This window comes from Jatropha curcas, chromosome 10 (assembly GCF_041381405.1).
Source record: "Jatropha curcas cultivar XTBG-Jc1 chromosome 10, XTBG_Jcur_1.0, whole genome shotgun sequence".
Taxonomy (NCBI): Eukaryota; Viridiplantae; Streptophyta; class Magnoliopsida; order Malpighiales; family Euphorbiaceae; genus Jatropha; species Jatropha curcas.
In genome coordinates this window covers 10,586,081-10,609,676 of record NC_143160.1, presented here as the reverse complement: position 1 = coordinate 10,609,676, position 23,596 = coordinate 10,586,081, and the positions used below count along the sequence as shown (strand labels likewise).

The window sequence follows — 23,596 nt, the reverse complement described above, 5'->3', positions numbered from 1 at the left end:
CATCTTTCTGGCCGTACCTGTATGGTTTGTCAGAAATTGGCTCGTGGCTTGATTGAAGGATAATCTGATGATTAGCATCGCAAGGTAGAAGGAGACTAGTTATCTTACCAAAAATTAAGAGAGAAGTTTATTGAGGAAACCAATCAGTACCCTCTTGCTTATTAATAGTTTGATTGAAAAAACAACACATTACTGGAAAGAGCGCATCATGGACCTTGTGAATGGTCTTTGGAGAAATTTACTTTCTAGTTAATGATGGATCTTATAAGAGTTACCGAATAGTCTTTATGAAGGGATTTCATTATGAGCTTATGCCAATTAACCTGCATTTCACTAAGGGTTTCTAGCCAAGGAACACCCAAGATAATATCCACCCCCCTCAATTAAAAATAGAAAAGTCTCCTGTAATTGTTAGCTAAACCCAAATTCAATTCTAAATTTTTGCATATTCCTGTTGATTTCATATGTCCATCATCTAACCACACAAAGAAAGGAGGAGTTTACTGACCTGTAGATTAAGGAAAGCAACCAGATGAGACGAAATAAAGTTATGGCTAGCACCATTATCCAGCATCACCACTGCTGAATGAGTAGCCAACTAGCCCAAAAGCTTCATTGTATTGTAAGTATCATCAACCAAGTACAATGGTAAATCCAATTGACAAAAATGAGCTTCATCAATTTTCAAATGGAGTCATGGCTTGTATTTCTCCTTCTAGTTTTGTAAGCGGTATATCCTATATGAATACCTCATCCTCGCCAGCAATTAGAGCTCGTAATGCCTTGTATTGGCAATAAGATAATAGGGTATACGATTGCTTATATTTGAAACAAAGTCCTTTGGCTCTTAAATCTTGGTACCCTTGGTGGGAATAATGTCGAATCCCGCAGTTTCTAGGTGGTCGAGTGGTTGTTTTTTATGGTTAAGAGTAGGAGTGGGTACGGTTCCAGAACCACCGATTTCGGTTCTAGAATCGAACCAAAATTAACAGTTTTGGTTACTGTTTAGAACCGAACGGTTTCGGTTCTTCAACGGTTCCAAAATTGACAGTTTCTACCGATTCTCCGGTCGATTTTTTTATTGGCTCAGATTGATTTCGGACGGTTCTGGCCTGTTTCAAACGGTTTCGTCCAGTTTCAGACGGAACTAGAACCGCCTGTTCATGGCTCCAAAACTAGTGGAACCGAAACCGAATAGGTTCGGACCGATTTTGGTTCACACCAGTTCAAAACTGATGGTTCTGGTCTCAAAAATTGGATTTTGGCCACCCCTCGGTAAGAGGTTGTTTGTGATAGCGGGGCAGTTAGCAATGGCGGTCTATTGGTTGTATCAGGAGGACACAAGTGAGATGGCAAGTAGGTCTCTAATTTGGGTATGGGTTGTTGCAAGGGTTGGGCCGAAAGAGAAAAGGACCTGATGTTTTTGGGCCAAGCCCAAATCTAGTAAGTAAATAAGGCTCGAAAGTTATTCTATGAAAGGAGAGATTGAGTTGCGGTGGTGGAGAGAGCTTATGCTCAGCCTCTCGCCACCTTCATCGCTTCGTAAGAGTTGACGATGTCATGGGACTGAAGCCTAAGCTGGATTTCTTCTCTCAATCCATTCAAAAAATACCCTAATGATTCTGCATCAGTGAGATCGGTATTTGGGCAGCTTGTGATATGAAATCGTCAACATATTCTTCAAAAAGTAATCTTTATTTATTCTCTTTATTCTTAAAACGAGTACTAAACAAATTTTTACTGGGCTAGCTTCAAGCAAAGGCAAAGCATTGGTCATTGCAAAGTCGCCTTCTAGTTCTAGATATAATCTCACTAGACATGAAGGTTTTATTATTTCTTCTCCCTGGCGAGTGAGAGCAATAGGGATAGTTATTCAAGATATAGGTGTTCCTTCTTCTACCCCCTCCTATCTGAGCTCTAAGGTTTGTCCAAGTATACTTTCATTTTCTCCTTCTAAATCAAGTACTAAGAAAATTACAAAGTTTAATTGAGTCTATCCTTCAAGAGGAGGATTTAAATGTGATCCGAGCACAAATACTAGATTCCTGAGAAATATGAGTTGATGATAATTTTTAGGTCTTGAGCTATCTCCCTTGGTGTTAAATGAGCTTTATGCATTTACTACTCGTGAAAATGAGGACTACCCTCATTTGTCTACTCGCTAAGGTTGTAATGTCTTTGAAGGAAGCAGTCTTTTATTAAATGAAGGAGGAAGAAAAGTTTTCTTAGTGAAGAACCTGCTGGGTATGATGTCTCTACTTTTTGGATAGTGGAGGCACCAGTTCTTTTTGAAGATAAGGCTTTGAGTGAAAAAGAAAAAGTTTGGCTGTTTTAATGGCATTTGTGGACAAGTCTCTTCATATCCAAAAGCTTCTAGATGATCATTATCCTACCGTGTATTCACTCGACAGCTCGCCAATTTGATGGTTATAAAAATAAACAAAGGACAACATTGCTATGATAGCATATAAAACTTAAAATTTTTTTTTTTCTATAGAAAGAATGGTGAGGCTTTACAAAGAAGGATAGTCGTTGTCCCGAGCGAGGGACATGGGCTTAATGGCCGATTAACTAACAAAGGCATTTAATGTGTGCTTGACCGAGCATTATAAAATCTTTTGGACTTATAACGCTTGGTATCATATTTATACATGCCCAAGATTTTATATTTTAATAGCTTTTGTATATTTACAAATAAATCCCTAGTGAATTTATTACAGTTTATCACTAATAACGTGAGTTTCAAAACAAATTATGCAATCAATACGCTAATATATCTGCGACATAACGACTCGGTAAAGTGATCCTAAGAGGACGGGTAGATTATAACAAGAAAGGTTTCTATATATGTTAAATTGAATTAATGTTTACAATATACAGCAGAGTATATATACAAGTTATGGATTAGAATACACTCCTATATTTACGTAACATAAATCTATCTACACAACAGAATTTGATAGATTCTGTTTAACACCAGTATTCTATTTTAACTAGCTGGAACTTCATCCTTACCCAATACACCCCCGCAAGATGGCAGTCGATCTCGGACGCCAATCTTGTCTCGTTGCTTCAGAAAGGCCAGCTTCGACAGGGGCTTGGTTAACATATCAGCTAGCTGTTCTTTGGTGGAAACATATTGAACACGTAACATACCATCTTGAACTTGTTGACGAACAAAGTGATAGTCAAGAGCTAAATGTTTCATTCTAGAATGAAAAACAGGATTTTCAGCAACATACTTAGCTCCTAGATTATCACAGTAAATGACCGGTACATGTGAAAGCTGAACATGCATTTCAGATAGCAAATTTTTGATCCATATAATATCCGCAGATGTGTTTGCCACGGACCTGTACTCTGCCTCTGTAGAGGAGCGAGCTACAGAGGCTTGCTTCTTTGAACTCCATGCAATCGGGTTCTTCCCAAGGTATATGACATGGGCACCAGTAGACCGTCGATCATCAATGTTACCAGCCCAATCCGAGTCAGAAAACGCATGAAGAGTCATTGGAGAGGAAGAGTAAAGCTGTATCCCATAAGAACTTGTACCGTTCAAGTAACGCAGCAAGCGTTTTAAAGCAGCCCAGTGATTGATAGTTGGCTTGGAGCTATATTGAGCTAATCGATTTACTGCAAAAGCAATATCTGGACGCGTGAGCAGTAAATACTGAAGGCTACCAACAACCATTCTATATTGCGTTGGATTGTCATACTCTGAGGAGTCATTCTTTGCCAACGTTATTGACAATGTCATTGGGGAAGGTGCAGCTTTCGATTCATGCATACCCACCTTTTCCAATAGTTCTTGAATATAATTTTCTTGTGATAAGAAAATTCTAGTGGGACTTCGGGAAACCTCAACACCCAAAAAGAAATGCAGCTCACCCAGATCCTTAATCGAAAACCGTTTACCAAAGTCAATAATAAAACGATCAACAATGGCAGCATCATTCCCTGTTATAATTATGTCATCGACATAGATTAATATATAAAGAACAACCCCTGTAAGAGCATAAACAAACAGACATGTATCAGCCTTGGACTGCTCGAAACCAAACTCACGCAAAGCAGTTACCAATTCAGTATACCAGGTTCGTGGAGCCTGTTTCAACCCATACAACGATTTTCGGAGATGACAAACAAAATGAGGATATTTGGCAGCAACAAATCCATGTGGCTGTTCCATAAACACTTCTTCCGTCAATTTGCCATGAAGAAAGACATTATTGACATCAACCTGTCGCAAGTTCCACCCATTAACAACAGCAAGTGATAAGAGAATATGGACAGTTGGATGTTTAGCCACTGGGGCAAATGTCTGATCATAATCCAAGCCTGGTCTTTGAGTAAAACCACGAGCGACCAAACGTGCTTTGTAACGCACGGGAACCCCTTGAGAATCACATTTTATCCGGAACAACCACTTACAGCTGACTATATTGGAGGCTTTGTCAGAAGGAACCAACGTCCAGGTGTGTTGTTTCATAAGTGCAGTATACTCTTCCTCCATGGCTCGTCGCCACTGAGGATCTTTCAAAGCTTGAGCAACATTCTTAGGAACAAAGAATTTTTGATTTTCTCGCACAACAGTATGAAGATTCAGTCTCTGAATTGGTTTTGTGATATTATTTTTCCCCCTGGTAATCATAGAATGACTTGGCTGAACCACAGGAACAGATACAGGTATAATACTCTGCTCAACATCAGGCGCAGGAATAGGGGTAGGAATGGAAACAGTAGGTGAAGGGAAGAAATCCATACCTGTACTGCATAACGCAGGAGATTGCAAATTGGTGGAGGTTTGATGGGACAACCGAGAAGCCGAAGAATGGAACCTTGAATCCTGCACAAAATTGGAAGAACGAGTAGCTGGCAAAATATAGTGAAGCGGTGACCAAACATCAATCGAATCAGAATTTGGACTAGAATTAGGAGACTTTTGGAACGTAGGATATGGAAACGTAAATTCAACAAAATCAACATGTCTAGATATGTAAAGCTTATTTGCAACAGGATCATAACACTGAAAAGCACTTCTATTGACAGAATAACCCAAAAAGACACATGGTGTTGAGCGTTTTTCTAATTTATTAGAAGTGTATGGCCGAATCCAGGGGTAACACAAGCAGCCAAAGACTTTTAATTTGGTGTAATTCGGCTCTTTGTTATGAAGTTTAAAAAATGGTGATTGATTGTGAAGAATCGGAGAAGGCATTCGATTTATCAAATAAACTGCAGTATGAAACGCAAAAGACCAGAATTCAAGAGGTAAATCAGCTTGATGGAGAAGAGTTAACCCAGTTTCGACAATATGCCGATGTCGACGCTCAGCAATAGCATTGTGCTCAGGTGTATAAGGCGGGGTCAGAAAATGGGAAACACCATGTGCTTGTAAGAAACTCGTAAGGTGAAGAACTCACCTCCATTATCAGAATACAAAGATCCAATTTTCGTTTTAAAATGATTCTCAACCAAGGTTTTGAACACAGGAAAGATTGCAGACACTTCAGATTTACGTTTCAAAGTATATAGCCAGACATATTTAGTGTAGTGATCAACAAAGATAAGATAATAAGAAAAACCATCAATAGAAGTAACCGGTGCAGGTCCCCAAATATCGGAATAAATTAACTCCAAAGGAGCAGTACTAGACATTGACGAAATCGAAAAAGGATTTTTGTGCATTTTATTGCACTTACAGGAATTGCAGAAAAAATTATTATCAGACACAGACAAATTAAGGTGCCGTAGCATAAGACGCAAAATAGGAGTGGCCGGATGGCCAAACCGTTGATGCCATAAGGATGGTGAACGAGAAATAGTATGTAAAACTCGACTCGAAGAATTGCTGGAGACAGGCACTTGCTGCGGCCATTCATAGATTCCATTAACCGGTTTCCCTTCCACCAATCGCACCCCCGTGTTCAAATCCTTTACACAAAACATAAAAGGATTAAATGCAACCTCAACATTGTTAGCAGTACACAATTCATAAACAGAGATCAAATTTTTATCAAGAGCAGGAACACAAAGAACATTTTGTAACTGTAACGGTTTTGTTTTAGTCAAAAGCAAAGCAGAACCTTTATGAGAGATGGAATGAGCTGTACCATCACCAAGAACAACATCATCGGTTCCATCATATTCAGAATGAACAGCCATGTTTTGCACATCGTGAACCACATGCTGATTGGCCCCAGAATCCACTATCCATCGCGGATGAGCAGCAGAGTTGGTATTCACGCAATTGACTTGTGATTTAGCAACAGGTTTGGCCGGCGACGAAGATCCCTCAAACAGCCAGGGAAGCAATTTTTTCAGTTTGTAACATTGTTTGGTAGTGTGTCCAGGGCGATCACAAAATTGACAAGACACCTTGCCTTTAGAATTCGAAAAATTCCGATGACCAGACCCAGTTCCAGATCCACTGGGCTTGGAATTATGAAAAGCAGAACTTGGTCGGTTCTGCAGTGAATTTATAGTCGTTGGAGCCACAACTGTGGTAGCTGAGTGAGATAACTGACTTTCGAAGTCAGTAAGTTTAGCATATAACTCATCAAAAGAGACATCATTGTCCCTAGCCCTGAGTGCCGCCGCAACTTCTTTATAATCACTTGGTAAACCACGAAGAACATGAAGCAAGACTTCTCCCATAGAAACAGTCACACCTGCCAGTGCTAGCGTAGCAACGATAGTTTTAATACGCTGAAGATACTCAGTAGCAATAGAACGACCCATCTTCGCATTGAACAAGGACTCTCTCAAGCTCATGATTCGAGCTTGAGACGGTTTGGCATACGTCTTCTCTAAAGTTCGCCACACAGCAAAAGATGTATTTTCACCAATAACAAATGAAATTAATTCAGGTGAGAGAGATGCAATAAGTGCACTGCGCAAGAGTTGATCTTGAGGCAGCCAGAACGGGTCTGTGGCAAGAGTGGCTGGAATTTCAGTTTCAACAAATTTCATCAGATCATAGCCCACAAGCAATGAATACCACTGCGTATGCCAGGACTGATAATTAGTAGAGTTTAATTTGAGTGGTGCTTGAGCTGCAGAATTAATAGACACCAACTGGTTTTCTGCGTTTAGACTTAACGCAGTTGTGGGTATCACAGGAGTACCAGGAGATGTTAATGGAGAAGGAGACTTTGAAGAGTCGTCACCCATTGCAACAAAGAAACTGAATTGATATAGAAAGAAAATTAGTAATCAGAAAAGCTTAGAGAGCGGAAGGCTCTGATACCATAACAAGAAAGGTTTCTATATATGTTAAATTGAATTAATGTTTACAATATACAGCAGAGTATATATACAAGTTATGGATTAGAATACACTCCTATATTTACGTAACATAAATCTATCTACACAACAGAATTTGATAGATTCTGTTTAACACCAGTATTCTGTTTTAACTAGCTGGAACTTCATCCTTACCCAATAGATCAAAACTCATAGTTAGCTTTTAGGATGACATGCTAGCTATGAGTAGTGGAATGTAGGATACGGAAATTAATCGAATCATATATCGAAAATGGGAAAACTAATCATCATAAACTCCTTTTGGTGGAATGGCTTGGAGAGTTGAAAGAATTTCAGAGTTAATCGTGCTTGCTTAACGGAAATCGTAAGATGGATGACCTCTTGGGAAGTTTCTCATTTCATCTGTAGGACAAAATTGTGTAGGTCTTGCCAATCCAGTATGGGATGGAATTGGCTTGATCCAAAGCAGATAATTCCTTTGATAGTTAGAGTCGGGCGTGATAATATCCTTACACTAGAGATGTAAGGGTGATAGCGGGTCAGATACTGGTCAAAAATAGGCTATCCAAACCCGAATTCGATTAGAGATTTTGGTACCCAAACTGTTTTGGAAGTTTACTTTTATTACCTGAATCCATTTAAACCCAATTGCAATTATCTGGTTATCCATTTAACACTAAAAAAAATATTTTGTTTTTAATTTTTTTAAAAAAACGTAAACGTCATAAAACTATTTTTTAATTTATACAAATTTTGATTTATACAAAAATATGATATTTTTTGCTAAGCTAAGTATAGTTATAGTATTAACCATAATTAGGGGGTAAAACTAGAATACAGATTTAAAAATTTATGTACTAATACAGAATTTATTTTCACAGTTAAACTTAAACTAGTTAGATATAAACCGTTAGATTTAAAATTGATCAAATGATTTATTACCTATAAAATGGATTATCAAAAGTAGACCATTTAGTTTTTTATTATTCAAATAAAAAAAAATAACATTTTCAAGATAACTACAATTATATAAAACAAAAAATTCAAAGATAAATAGTTGTCTAATACTTCAAATTCATTTATTCAAAATAAATAAAATTTTTATTTTCTTATTGTTAAAAACGTTTATCATGTATCATGTAATTTAAATAATATCATATATACATGACATCTCATTATGTTTTAATATAATATTTTTTAATTAAAAATTAAATTATATAACTCCAATACTTGACTTATAAAATGGACCCTTATCAAATTATATAAATTTTTTTAAGTATTCAGAAAAGGGTATTCGAATTTGAACCTATTATCAAACCGTATATATACTTACCACTATGTTATGTCTTGGTGTGCTAAATTATATAAATCAAACTATATAAATTGTACCTTGTTACTTCTAATTTGTAGTTTAACTAATCATAATTGTTATCTTATATTTATTTACATTTTTTTAAAAAAATAATCCATATTGTTTATTTAGTCTTAAAAATATTTATTTAGTTTTTGAAAATATGAAATTATATATATTCGTATATATAAAATAATTATTTTAAAATTAATTAATCTTCAAATTTCAACTTGATCAAATTTATTTTCATTGTAAATTCTATTTTATATTTTTCAAAAATGAACTTTTACATACTCATATAGTTTTTTAAATAAAATTTATTTGGTTTAGAATTCACATAATGTAAAAATTCATACATCATGAATTTATAACCTTCATTTGTAATTAATATATTTTTATAAGTTTTTTAATTAAAAGAAATTTATGCCTATAATAATTTATCTATTTTTTATATATACAAAACTACTCTTGTATGATATTTTATATACACAATCCCAATGATAAATAGCAATTTTATTTTTAAAAATTCGTAACACTAGAAATGAAAATTTTTATGTAAATAAAATTTGAATTCTAATATTTTTTTCTAGATAATTTTATATTTATCATTATATTTTATATAATACGTTATATAAATATGGAAAAAAAAGATAAAGTTATAAAAAAATATAAATAAAAAACAGAGCAACGGGTATCTATATCAATTAATGAGCATTCTGTACCAATACAAAATAATTACTATCTGCACGGTAGTAAAAATTTATAATTAAAAAGATAGACCTTTTGTTTATTTTTATAAAAAATATTAATTAAATGGGTAATAGGTAGTTAGTATCCATCCCTTCAATCCGAACGTGACACAGACATTAAAATTATTACTTGAATCCGTTCTGAACTCTTATAATCAGCGCCTGAACTCATCAAAATTGGATCGGAAGGATCGAATACTAGATGGATCGGATAAAATTGCGATCACCAAAGAGATGGGACTGTAACTGTATTTTCCCAAGTGAACTGCCTAAACTAGTACTATATTGTAAAGATTGATTGCACTGAATAATTTCCCTTTACAAAAGCTGCATTTCATTTTCTTTCTCAATAGCCAAAAACCGACAAATACAATAACAAATAAAAAAAGAAAATCACATTATCCCATTTTATAGCTATGAAAATGCTTTCACTCCCACAAACCAGTTACTGGAAGGAAACTCCATTCTCTTGCAAAAATGCTCCATTTCCATACCTTAACACAACAACTAAATATTACAATACTCGAACTCCAACATTACCCATTTCTTTATCTTTAATTTGGTCATCACGCAAAAAACAAACCACCAACTCCAACGCTCACACTCTGCTTAGAGCTTCTTTCTCAGATTCTGACTCTGTCCAGAAACAAGAAGAAGAACAAGTAGAAGAAGAAGAGTATCAAGTACTGTCAGCAGTTAGAAGCATGTACAATGATATTGTAATCGTAGATACTGCAAAATCTAGGGTGTTGCTTCTTGACTCTACTCGTATGTGTTTTATCTAATTAATTTTGTTTCTGGGTTCAGTTAATTATTAATTTTTGTTGTCATTTACATTTTGTTGTTTTTTATATGTGATAATTATGATTTATGCAGATAATGTTCATAGCATTCTTAATAAGGGTCAGAAATGGACTGGGTCTTATTGGGTATGTGCATGATTCCTTTTTAATTATAATAATTATTAGCATTTTTTTTTTTCTCACTACTCTTGATGTAGTTTTCGAATATTTATCTCTATTTCTATGAACAGATGCAGATATTTCTTTTACCTACTGAGAAAAGAAAATTAGGCTAATTTTTCCTGAAGTTTCTTGAATTAAATGGAAATTTTGGAAAGCTTTTAATAGCAATTCTTCAAGGTCTCTTTAAAATGTTAAAGTGCAAAAAAAGGTATGTCAAGAAAGCATTATTCATTTCCCAATTGGTAAAAAGTAAAATCATCTACTCAAGATTTTGATTTTTTTTTTTAAAAAAAAAAAAATCTAGGAAACGAAAAAAAAAAATTGTATGATTTAGTTAGTATTATGTATTTAGTCTGACTTTTTTTTTTTAAATTAAGCATTTCAAACTAACTCATTGCTTTCTTTTTTTTTTTTTTTAATTTCTTCATGCAGGATGAATTTGCAAGTTTACCAGCTATTATTCCAAAAGGTCCTATTGCAATCCTTGGACTGGTATTTCACTTCATCGAGCTGTCTCTTTATCAGTCTTCTAAAATTTAATTTGTGATGCAATTTACAAATGAAAAAAAAAAAAAAAAAGAAACTTAATTAGCTCTTGTTTGAACTAAACTTCTAAATTATACAGGGTGGTGGTACAGCTGCACATTTGATGCTTGATTTGTGGCCTTCATTGCAGCTTGAAGGTTGGGAGATTGATCCAATTGTAAGGGACATTACATTTCCTTCTATGATAAACCTTATCTTTCTATTATTTTCCCATTTCCCTTGTTACCTTTGTGAGTATTGTAGAGTAGGACAGTTATCTAAGTTGCAAGAAGCTTTCAACTAAATTTTATGGACTAATTTGAAGAGTTGCAGACAATGATTTGCACCAAATCCTTCAACCAGCAATGCAAGCTTGTACTTTTTGAACTTTTTCTTGATTTGTGTGGCCAAAAAAAATATTTTCCAACAATTTTTTCCTCTATGCTGCGTACATTTTCTTGCAGATTATATTCAGTTAGAAAAGTAATATCTTTTTCCAAGCGTAGGTTTTTCAAAGAATATCTGTATCTTTTCATTGCCTTACAGGTTTCCTCTGAATCCTATAATATCAATAACTTCTTTTACTCTCGAGTTAATGTTTTGTGCGTTTTAGTTGATTGATAAGGCTAGAGAGTATTTTGGGCTAGCCGATCTTGAGAAGCATACTACAGCTGGTGGCATTCTTGATGTTCATATTGGCGATGCTCTTGCTCCCTTAGAAAATGGTTTTGGAAAATATGCTGGTAAGTGTTTCTTCTGATTTCTCATTATATTATCTTATATACAGATGTTTGATCATATTTTGCTGTGAACAAACTTAATTAATTATAATATACTATGTTATTTGAACTAATCAAGCAGTGTACCAATCAGGGGTAGTAGTTGGTCTTCTCACTTATGTGAAGAGTGGAGGTCTCGAGTTCGAGCCCTCAACACCAATTTGATAAGTCCAACGGAGGACTACTCCTGTTGTGTAGCCCGCAGTATTATTTTGGCCCATTAGATCTCCTAATGAATAAAAAAAAAAAAAAGAACTAATTAAGTAGTGTAAGACAAAACCAACTTAATGTTCATATATACCTTGAAAATTTTACCTTTAAAAGTTTGGTTATTTGCCCCATAGTTTGGCAATAGCAGATAAAAATATTAGGAATAGTTCTCATGGGTGAATGAATGTTGTTTTAAGGGGTCCATAACTGTTTTTAAGACAAGTTTTAAATGTGAATTTTTTGTAACATCAATTTTGAACCTACAAAAAATCCTATTGCAAAAGGTTTATATTATTGTGTCAATAGAATTACTCTCTGTTTGGCCCCAAATAAGCTATTACCAATAACAATGCCAACAAGCGCATAATATCTTTAGCAGTCCTATATATTTTTTTTTTCTTCCTACGAGTATCCCGAAACCCATTAATGTATGAGACTAATCTTATTTCGGGGTTCGTGAATATTCCTTCCCATAAATGTTTTTCTACTAATATAACCCCCAACCTTGTCTTGACAATCCTGTCTTAGTATGCTAGTTTGCATTCTTCACCGCTTATACTATATATATTAGTTAAATAATTTGCTCGTTCTTCACTACTTAGCTAACAATAACTACTTCAGGTATTATCATTGACCTGTTCTGTGAAGGAAAAGTTTTGGCACAGTTACAAGAGGTATGTTGCTGCCTTTTCCAACCTGGTTTTCCTGTATTTTTTTTATGGGTGTTTCGGTTAGTGCCTAGTTATTGAACTCATGATCTCCACCTGTAATTCCTTATTCATCTACCAAATTTTCTAGTTAAATTATTATTATTGCTTCTGTGATGGTGCATGTTTTCCAACTAAGATTGAAAACATGCCCCTTAAAATATAAATGGAAAAAAGTGAAAAACAAAAATTAAACACCAGACTATGCCTCCCCCAAATACATTAATCTTACCTTTTTAAGATGATATCACAAGTCAACTTTTTTGCACATTGTTTTAAAACTTTAGATTAATTTTGATGTATTCAGGTAGTCCTAAAAAACCCTGATGAACAAGTTTAAGTCAAGCTAGGGATGTTTCTGTCTAGCTACCTTGTCATTAGTCCAATAACTAATTGACTGAAATCATCTTGGTTGTACCTTCCATCAAGAGAGATTTTATGTTCAAAAACTAGGTAGAGCAGATAGGATTTATGAAAAAGGCAAAAAGCAAACACCTTATACTGTAGCTCAATGCCAAGTTTAGCTACCGAATTCATAGAATAGATTACCCACAAAAAAAATGTTAAGTTGAGAAGTGAAGGGAAAATCCTTTGTGACCAAACATGGTATTTATATATTAGAAATTTACATGCTATTTACATATTTCACTACTGAATTTGACAGGTTGCAACTTGGTTGGAATTGAATGATAGATTGATGCCTGGTGGTCGATTTATGGTGAATTGTGGTGGCATCGATGAGAAATTAGAAAATGAAAATGCCATAACAAATCCTAAATCAATTGACTGGGTTCAAAATTCTACTGTCAAGGCATTATCTAAAGCATTCCCTGGACAAGTATGGCATTTTCCTCAATTTTCTTAGTCTTATTATTAGTATTATTATTGTTATTATTCTCATTCATGTTCTTGAAACTGAATATAGAGGCATATGTCGTGGTTTATACATTTGGACTTGGTGCACTAAATCTTCTCTAATTATAATGTTTCAAGAATAAAACTTGCATAGAACACTTAGACATGTAAGTATCCGTGGCAGAAATTGGTAATAACAACAAATGGCTTTGATACCGAACTACGAAATATAAGACGGTAAGGCTATATTTGATGAGCCGTAATAAAGTGTTATCAAACGCATTACGTTTCATTATGGCTCATTAAATATATGTAAGTTTTTACTCATTAAATAATCTTTTATTCGACGAAACATACGTCTATGAGGCTACAATTTTTACATGGAGAAATGCATATCCTCAATGCACAAGACTTCCTTCTCTATGAAAGTTAGGAGAGCATAATGTCTATGATACTCAACCTTCCCTTTAAAAAATTTGTAAGATTCTCTTTTTAAAAAAAAGAAATCTTAATAACTTCAAAGAGTTTCCTTAAGAACCATGCAATTGTGTGTTGGGTTCATATTAAAAAGGTGTAATGACAACGCTCCAAACAACTTATCAAAACTAAGTTGATGGTCTATTGCTATAAAAACTTTTGGACACAAGTCATTAAGAATTTTTTTTCCACTAATTTAGGTATGTGTCATATTTGTTATTATGAGCTTTAAGAGTTCGCTTTCTCAACATGTGATGAGTTATTAGATTAGATGTTGTTGAGACAGACAGGAGTAAGTTAATAATTGTTTTAAGATTTGATTTGAAACAGGTGTGCTGGAAAAGAATGCCAGAAACAGAAGCTGCAAATTTTCTTGCATTGACAGGACCTTTGCCAGATTTGACATTATGGTCTTCTAAAATTCCATATCCTTTAAGTGAAACTGTGAGGGAATGGAGGCCTTGTGATTCTATTGCCTGAAAAGACTTTTTTTTTACTTTTTTGGGTGTCTGAATTTTGTATTATTTTATATTTTAATACCCTAATTTTGTTTTTACCAATTAAGTGTGTGAATGGACAAAAAATTTTTCAATTAAATACATTTAGCTAAATTTATTATGAGAAAACTAACATATATTACTTTATTTAAACCATACCACATAAAAATATTGACTTTATTCATCTATTGTATTTATTTGTTCTTCACTTTCTTCTATCTTCTATCTATTTTTCTCTTCAAAAATGGAAATTTATATCCAATTTTTTTCCATGTTTTAAGAAAATTTTAACAGAAATGAGTTTGAATGTAATAAAGAAAGAGAGTGGAAAGTTACGATACATGAATAAAATGGAGGAGTAAAGTAAAATAGTTTTATATATACATATATATAATCAGGAGATGTAATCCCTTTCAGGTCGTAGAGTGTTAAGGTTTTTTACTCTCCCAGCTAAATGTGTTTTCTGGAAATTAAACTTATGTTCTCATCTTTAAGAGAATTGAGATTGTTTACTACTCCAATTAACACCTTGTTAGTAGTAAAATTACTATCTTAAAATGGTCTGGTCATGTCCTAACTAAACCGCCGTGTGCTCCATATTGTTTCAAAAATATTAATAAAAACGTGCAATGAACAGAATACAATGAAAAGAAAGGATTTAATATAGTCCACTAAAACTTAGTTGTTGGAATAGTCTGATGAAAAATTCTAAGCAAAGTACATTTGGAAAAAAATTATTCGGAGTGATAAAAAATTAATATTAAAATGAATGATGGGCAAAATTCAAAATTAATTTATGATTATCCTTTCATTTTTCGTTCATTAGTGTTTCTCTTAAAAGTAAAACAGTAACCGCACGTCAAGACATAGTTTAATAGTAAATCATGTAAAATCTCGCAGTACATCCAAAGTCCTGGTCCTTCTCCTTCAATACTCAAAAAAATAAAATAAAAGAGCAATATTTGTTGGTTGAGAGAAAGGACTTGGTTAACTTTGGGCATGCTAGATGTTCTATTAGGCTGTTTAGACAGTAATTTAAATTAGAGGTGTTTAATAAAAATATCTCTTTAATTAGCAATTTAATTTAAAATGATAAAAAATGACATTAGTTATTTAATTAGCTAAACAATTTATATGATTGCAAAAAAAATTAATTAGTTATACATTATAATGTTTAACATTTCATAACCGAACACTATAGTTAATAGAGATAAAATTTTGACTTGAGGGTATATTTGGCAACAGCTTTTTAAGTAACTTTTAGTCAAAACGCTAAAGGCTATCTTTTATAGTATTCGGTAACATAGTGATTGAACTAGCTTTTATATGTTAAGACAACGTTTTATAAACAGTTAACTTATATAATGTTTAACTTTTTGCGTTTTATAAAAAGTCACTCAAACAACTAACAGCTAAACATCACTAAAATAACTAACAGCTATCAAAATAGCTAATTTTACGGAACAAACCCAAAAACTGTTATCCGACATTGCCTTTGTATGTAAGGTTGGGTACTAAGGTTGTAGAGTACCCATTTACTTCATATATGCACCATCTCTGAACGTGGAGAACATGATGATCATGAAGAATGTGGCTTATTGCTCTATTTCATAATTATAGGCTCTGGAATATGGTTGTCAGAGTGACTTGCTTCTTTCCCAATTTTGGACACTTTGGCTATCATCTTTGTACATTCTCCGCGTAGCCAAGTTAGTGCACCATTTCCTTTTTGAAATGCTCCAACAAATAACCATTATCTGTAACTGCTAAATCACTTCCATGCTTTTTGCTCCATTTATCTTCATTCTTATTCGTAACAAATCAAACTTATTAATTTGAATTAAAACCCACTTGTTAGATATTTAATTTAAATTGGGCCAATGCATAAATCTACTTTTATATTTTACGTAAAAGAAAAAAACATTACAGACACCTTCAATTTTTATATTGATTTATTAAATATTTCAACTTGGAAAAAGACTATATTAGCCATATAAAAATAAAATCGATTAAACACTTATTTGATAATTGAAAAATATAAAAATTGTTCCAAAGATTATATTAACTACATAAAAGTGAAATTTTGCATATAAATGCTAAAATCACTAAACAGACTATAATTGAGAGGGGTATAATAAGTTACTCTAAAGTTTAGAGTGCTACAATTTTTTTTGGTAAATTGTTTGCATAAAATTTTAACAGTTTGATTAAAGACTAATCCCTTTTTAACCGGAGGGCGATTATGTTGAAAGTCTTTTTAAAATGCCAACTCCATAACTCAGATCCTACAATTACCATTACACATTTAAACTTAATTCCATATGTTGAACTCTTAACATTTGGAATTAGAAGTTGTGCTCTCTTCAACGATACACCGTCCCACATATAGAATTAAGTTGAAACCAGAAGAATGGAAGTATCTTAAGAAAGGAGAGTTGAAATCTCATTGCAGTACAGCTATAAAAGCACTAAAAACATCAGAAAGTTTGGTACAAGTGCAGATTACAATAAAGCTGTCCCATTTAAAAGACCGGGAACAAGCTCTATTATCTCTCTCTCTCTGGAAGCTAATAACGCCCACCCATACTCAAATCACTGTACAAAACAATCCTAAAGAGTATCAGCAGAACAAGTATCACTCCAGAAAATAATTTGAACCTATAACAAAATGCAGCAGCAGGAGCAACCAGGGGCGGAGCCAGCTCTCTTTAAAAGGGCAGAGGGGGCCAAGGGTGGGGAGGAGTATGGTTTTTAAGAGTGGGGAAGGGCCATGACCAGCTTAGGTGGAGGAACAACCAGCCAAAGGTGGAGGCAACACCCTTCATTAAGGGTAGAGGGCCCAAACAATGAAAAGGATTGGGAAGAGTCATAGTTTTTAAATAGGGAAAATGGCCACCTTAGGCCCCTGAAGAACTCTGCACCTGGCAGCAGCAACAAACTATATGTGCACACCATTGAAGTTGGTATACATACCATCCGCTGCAATTTTCGCAAACTTCGCAACATTTCCATTTTGGCAAACGTTTACTTTTTGTATTGCAATGCCATTTCCATTTCCTATTCCACTGAGAACCCTGTGGCCTTGCAAGAGACTATCTAATTGCCCACATGCTGCTGCTATTAACCCTGCAATGTAGATTAAAAATATACATTAGAGTCCATGTCGAAATGAGAAATTTGAGAAAAAAAAGTATTTTGGGTCTGGTCGGTATGAATGTTGTTGACAAAAAGCACTAGATTTAGAACATTGATTAAAGATTGTTAATGTTCGTTTTTAAGGTAAATTTAACAACTTTATAAAGTTTGAGAACAGGTAAACCGGGATTTCCAAATTGTTTAGCTGTTCTTAAAACCGTGATGTACCAAAGCAATCAAAAAAAGTTAAAATACAGGTTTGAGTAGTCCCAAACTCAAACCTAAAAATGGAGCCTACGTAAGGAGTACAACACTACACAAGTCAATATTGGAATGGATAGGATAGATACCTAAGAATAGTGCAGAAGGTTTTCCTGGTCTTGACTTAAATTCAGGATGGAATTGAACACCGATATAGTATGGATGATTAGGCAGCTCGACAATCTGTGACAATAAGTAAGCCAAAAACAATTCAGAAGCAATAATAGATACATACAGCCACTAAAATCTCAAAAACATATTTTAGAATGTAATTCTTTTTTATTTTTTTTTCTTTTAGTCATAAATATGTACCTCCATTCGTTGACCAGTTTCATCCTTGCCAGTGAACAAGAGCCCAGCATCCTCCAATCGACTGACCATATCGGGATTGACCTGCCAAAAAAAAAAAAGGCTTTATTACTTCTGACTAGTTGTAAGCAACTAAACCTACTTCAGGATGAACATATTTTTGCTTCATACCTCATATCTATGTCGATGTCTCTCATCAATAAAACTTTTATTTCCATATCTGATAAGATTCACATCACACATCAGTTAGCAGCCTCAAACATATGCATGAAGATACCAGTATTATTTTACTTGCTTCTTATTTTGAATGACTAAATCTTTTCTTCAGCTACTCCATATACTTACAATTTTGCAGATTTGCATTCCATGACTTTGAAATAAGTCCTCCTTGACCCGACACGCATGGTACCTCCCATATGTGTTTTTGAGCCCTATCAAAAAGGCAAAAATATCAGACTAACAATATAATTAGATAATCTTCGTTTTCATTGTAATTCAAAACTCGGGAATGATCTAAAACCTCAGGCATGAATATGACACAAGGATTCTTTGTGTTTGGATCAAATTCTGTGCTATTAGCGTCTCGCAAACCAAGAATAGATCTTGCAAATTCAATGACTGCAATTTGCATTCCTAAACAAATACCAAGGAATGGAACTCTATTTTCTCTTGCATACTTGGCTGCAAGAATTTTCCCTTGAACACCTCTATCGCCAAAACCTCCTGGAACAAGAATGCCATCTGCACCCTGAAGAAAGAGAGGAGTCAGATGGGCTTCCAAAAGAAGTCAGCAGAATTTAAGAAAGGTAGGATTATCAAGCAACACAAACCTTTAACAACTTCCACGCAACCTTATGAGCATCAGGATTCTGCAAAGAAAGAGTTCATGTAAAGACATTCAAGGTAAAATATTATAAATTCAGACAAAACATACGCTCTCAGGATTCTGAATTAATAACCTCTTTTGCCATTTGATCCTCAAGGTCGCAAGCCGGAACCCAGTCTACAACAAGTTTCTTACGGCAAGCAACACATGCATGCAGAAGAGCCTGCCAGCCGCATAACATCTTTTAATAATATATAAAATTCATGATACTTTCATTTGCTTCTATAATAATTACACATGTTCTTGCATGCACGGATGGTCACACTTACACGCACACACAAACATATCGAGATTGAACTACAAAAACGAGAAGAAAATGGCAAAAATAAAGATAAATTGTATTTACTACAAGAAGATTGCTGACAAACTGGAAGCCAATAACATGTCAACTCATGTTAGTGTTATGGTTAGACTCTGAATAGCTTCTGGATATTTATATGCCAACTTTTCTTAAATTATTATGTAATTAAAAAGTTATACCAAGTAAACTATTATGCACACTTTGACATATACCAGATCTTGTAGAGCTAGAAAGATGTAAAATATAGCAGACATTGCTTTGAAAATTTGTGTAGTAGAAAAATGTCAAATTCTTGTAATTTAAAAACTACCATTGACGAAAGCTACTTTAGTAATTCATAAGAACTCAAATTCCGGTAGAAATGCTTCAAGCTCCCAATTTTATAAAATAAAATAATATTGTAAACATAATTCAACAGTAAATAAAAAAGGACAGCAAAAAAGTTGAAATCCATGTCCCCATCATTAGGAATTCCAATTTTCAGAAGATGATTGAATGGCTTAGAATTAAAAGCAATAATTGCCATAAGCTCCACAAGCACCTGTTATAAAAGACTCCAATACATGAATACATTCACTTTCAGATTGAATAGTAGCTAATTGTTTTCAAGTACTGATAGATAAGCACACCTTTATTACTGACAGATATGAATCTGAAAGACCTGTATACTTCCCGACCATAGCAATTCGGACCTGTCAATTCACGGTTTACAAATATCATCTCAAGCAACAATCATTGAAAATGTTGGTGAATATTCATCATTTGAAATTGTCCTACAACCCACCGGTTCATGCAACATGTCACAGATATCGGCCCGAGTAGTCCACTCCTTTAAGTTAGGTTCCCTAGTAGTACTGCATATTATAAGACATAATCATAAAAGGATCCAGGCAACAGAAGATACCATGGAAGAGGTAGTGAACATGCATCAAAAAGGGGGGAAAAGAAACAATGAGAAGACGAACCCAAGAAGATTCAGCACTCTCAAAATTGATTCATGAGCCTTCTGATCCTAATTAAGAAGAAACATATCCAAATGGAAGTTGTAAGAATTGGAAGCTTCCACACTAAGATGAATCTCACTATTGCCAAAAGATTACTTACTTTTAAAAGCAAAGGAATGCGCCAGATATTGGGAACATCATAAAGAGTGATGATATTTTCTGCCTGAAAAAAAAAAAGTTAGCTCAACTCAAACAACTTGCAAAGTAGATTATTAAGAATTCAAGTAAAATTCCAAAAGAAAAAAGGTTTACGGTTCTAATCAACTCACTGGGACATGGCAAAATTGAGAGAGTTTCATCTTTACATTCTCATCTAGTACCTGCAAAAGCAACTCGTATTTGAAATATGAAGCCAAGATAATTACTTATCTGTGAACATGTGTTAGAGAGAGACAGAGAGAGATATATGTACCGATGTGCTGCGACAAGCTAAGATATTTGGTGTCAAACCTAAACCTCTCAATCCACGAACACTATGCTGAGTTGGTTTAGTTTTCTGAAAAGAGTAAATAGTTTATATATAAAGACATTGAAATAGATTGATATAGACAAAGAAGATGCACAAAGACAATAACCCTCCAAATATTTTTTCCAAAATTGTACCTGTTCACCAACAACGTTTAAAACAGGTACAAGGCTGACATGAATCAAGCAAAAGTTACCAGCTCCTGATACAAAGTGTTGATTAGAAGAAGAATCAATAAAAAATATAAAATCTAACTAGAACACCTAAATTGCGGCTTAATTTTACTTGTAGTCCCTAAACCTATGAGATCATTATATATTTATTTAAAATTGTTTTTTCTTAATCTCATGACTCGTCAACATTACCTTTCCATCACTGAAATTTGTGAAGTACAATATCAGGATGCTTTTGTTATACAGATTGATAGTTGATGTGTTCTATGTATTAAAATTTAGGTATATTAGTGATAAATTCAGGAACAAAGGGCGAAATTAAGCCCCTAAATTGCATAATAAAATGGAGTTTCATAGGCAATGTTCTTATTTTCTTACCCACTCGATATGAGAACTGTCCTAGAGCTTCAATAAATGGCATGGATTCAATATCTCCTGTAAGTAGAAAAGTTGCTTGTAATGGACAAGAAAATAAAAACATGGAAAACAGCTCTTCCTGCTATTTATCAAGAATGTTTTTATTAGTTTACCTATAGTGCCACCCAATTCGACGACACAAACATCGGCAGGACCAGGCATTCCATCTACTGGTATCATTGCTACTCGTTCTATCCATTCTTGAATTTCGTCTGTGACATGAGGAACAACCTACAGTTTGCAAGGATATAAAAGTAATTAGAAGAATACGTAAGGCAATTGCAAGAAAAGTTTTACAAATGGGTTAAGTGATAGAGGATTAAATACCTGCACAGTTTTCCCTAAATAATCTCCCCTTCTTTCCTTATCAATAACAGCCTATAATTGAAAAAAAAAAAAAAATAAAGGACAAGAAGAAAACTTTAGTAACAGGACTAGGCTGGCTAATGATACTTAATCTTCTGGTTTATGTAATAGCAGACACATAATAGGCAAAGAAATTTGCAAATTGAAGGACTTGCCTGATAAATTTTTCCTGTAGTGATATTATTGTCTCTTGTCAACTTGATATCTAGAAATCTCTCATAATTTCCAAGGTCCAGGTCCACCTTTCAAACAACAAAAACAAGTCATTTTCTTGCAACTTATTCAAAATTTCAACACCTTTTTATTTCTGTTTTCTGTATTTCTTTTCTTTCTTTCTTTCTCTTTTTTTTTTTTTTTCTTCTCTCTTTCCTCCTTTGACGAAACTTATAATCAATTCTTTTTCTTTAATCTTACACCCTTGGGTAATAAGAAGAAATTATTATTTAATTTTCTTAGTTGCTCCAGAAAAAAAGAACAGGTAGAGACATGAGATTCATAAAGTTATGATCTGATAGATTCATAAGAAATTACTGCTTTTTATTAATATTTAAAAAAAAAGAAAAAAAAGAGAATTTAAGGAAGAACATGAATATATACCTCTCCACCATCATGTAATACAAAAACTTCACCATGTTCAAAAGGTGACATTGTTCCAGCGTCAGTATTTAAGTAAGGATCTGAGTTCAGAAAATAGAACAAACATTTTGTGAGCTTTGGAGCTTCTTTTTCAAAAAAATAAGTAAATAAATGAATCTAAATTATTTTAAAATAAACTATAAATTAACTGTAGTTGGATATGAGAGTACAGAAATCACAAAAAGGATAAAAGGTTAAAAGAAAAAGAAAAGAAATCAACCAAAGAATCTAAACAACACCAACTGAAAATCCACTAAGTATGCAAAAAAAAAAAAAATGTTAAAGCACATTTCTTTGATAAAGGAAAAAAGAAAGCATAATCCTCTTCTTATTATAAAAAAAAAATTAAAAGGTACCAAGATTTCTTACTTCTCTCTCTCTCTTCCCCCATTTTTCATAAAGAAACAAGAAAGCAATTAACAAGATGAATTACAAAATCCACCTAATGATACCAAGATTTCTACCAAGAGAGGAACATTTTTCCTATAACACAAACATTAAAAAAAGAAAAGATTTGTATTTTCCTTTCTAGTTTCAACAAAAGAAAATAAAAGAAAGAGGGAGGAGCAAGAAGAGACCTATTTTGATGGAAGTAACACGAAGTCCACAAGCCTTAAGAAGAACTCCAATACTACTAGCAGTAACTCCTTTGCCCAATCCGCTTACTACTCCTCCAGTCACCAACACGTACTTCATTTTCTTCATTTTCTTTATTAGTTATGCGCCAACCTATTTATTTTGATTTTTTCACATTTATCAAATTAAAAAGAAAAAATGAGATAAACCATGGAAACCAAACAGAAGAAACTAACAGAAAACTAAAAAAATCCTGTCAAAGAAAAAAGAACCAGAAAACCAAAAACAGTCCAAAATGGAAACTTTATTAATGCTAGTGTTATTTCAATTTAAACAACCTGAACAGAAACAATAACAAGAAGATTTGTGGCCTCTGTAAATCTACAAGCTTTGTGTTTCACTGGGTAAAAAGAGCAAACACCATGAAAGGTGAAGCTTAAAGAACCAGATAGAGAAGAAAGCAACACTGCAGAAGAGAAACTAGTAATGGGATATTTTAGACGGAGAAAAGGACGAAGAAGAAGAAGAGAGTAATAGCTAATGAATGAGATTGGCTACTCTTGGCGGCCTTTTATATTCAGAACAGGTGTTACGCCCCTGACTCCCTGAGTGCCCTTTCTCTATCTAAAAATAAATAAATATATAAATAAACAATTTTTAAGGAAAAAAAATTCTTTTTTCTAAA

At 33.7% G+C, this 23,596-nt stretch overlaps 2 protein-coding genes across 2 annotated transcripts; one reads left to right on the top strand and one right to left on the bottom strand.

The window, feature by feature from the left end:
• Positions 1 to 9,609: 9,609 nt before the first annotated feature.
• LOC105636829 (uncharacterized) lies at positions 9,610 to 14,495 on the top strand. The gene is made up of 8 exons (XM_012220190.4): positions 9,610 to 10,134; positions 10,243 to 10,295; positions 10,764 to 10,823; positions 10,957 to 11,034; positions 11,470 to 11,599; positions 12,467 to 12,519; positions 13,217 to 13,390; positions 14,215 to 14,495. Exons 1-8 carry the CDS (start codon positions 9,783 to 9,785, stop codon positions 14,362 to 14,364), a joined length of 1,050 nt encoding a protein of 349 aa, XP_012075580.1. The 5' UTR covers positions 9,610 to 9,782; the 3' UTR covers positions 14,365 to 14,495.
• Positions 14,496 to 16,802: 2,307 nt separating this feature from the next.
• Positions 16,803 to 23,472, bottom strand: LOC105636830 (uncharacterized). The gene is made up of 22 exons (XM_012220191.4): positions 23,250 to 23,472; positions 22,914 to 23,064; positions 22,297 to 22,376; positions 21,855 to 21,941; positions 21,661 to 21,711; positions 21,447 to 21,564; positions 21,295 to 21,351; positions 20,881 to 20,945; positions 20,690 to 20,773; positions 20,547 to 20,597; positions 20,378 to 20,440; positions 20,239 to 20,285; positions 20,058 to 20,127; positions 19,903 to 19,965; positions 19,046 to 19,135; positions 18,917 to 18,955; positions 18,607 to 18,834; positions 18,432 to 18,517; positions 18,258 to 18,306; positions 18,090 to 18,170; positions 17,867 to 17,960; positions 16,803 to 17,507 (listed from the first exon to the last, which is right to left on the bottom strand). Exons 2-22 carry the CDS (start codon positions 23,038 to 23,040, stop codon positions 17,320 to 17,322), a joined length of 1,818 nt encoding a protein of 605 aa, XP_012075581.1. The 5' UTR covers positions 23,041 to 23,064; positions 23,250 to 23,472; the 3' UTR covers positions 16,803 to 17,319.
• Positions 23,473 to 23,596: the final 124 nt, after the last annotated feature.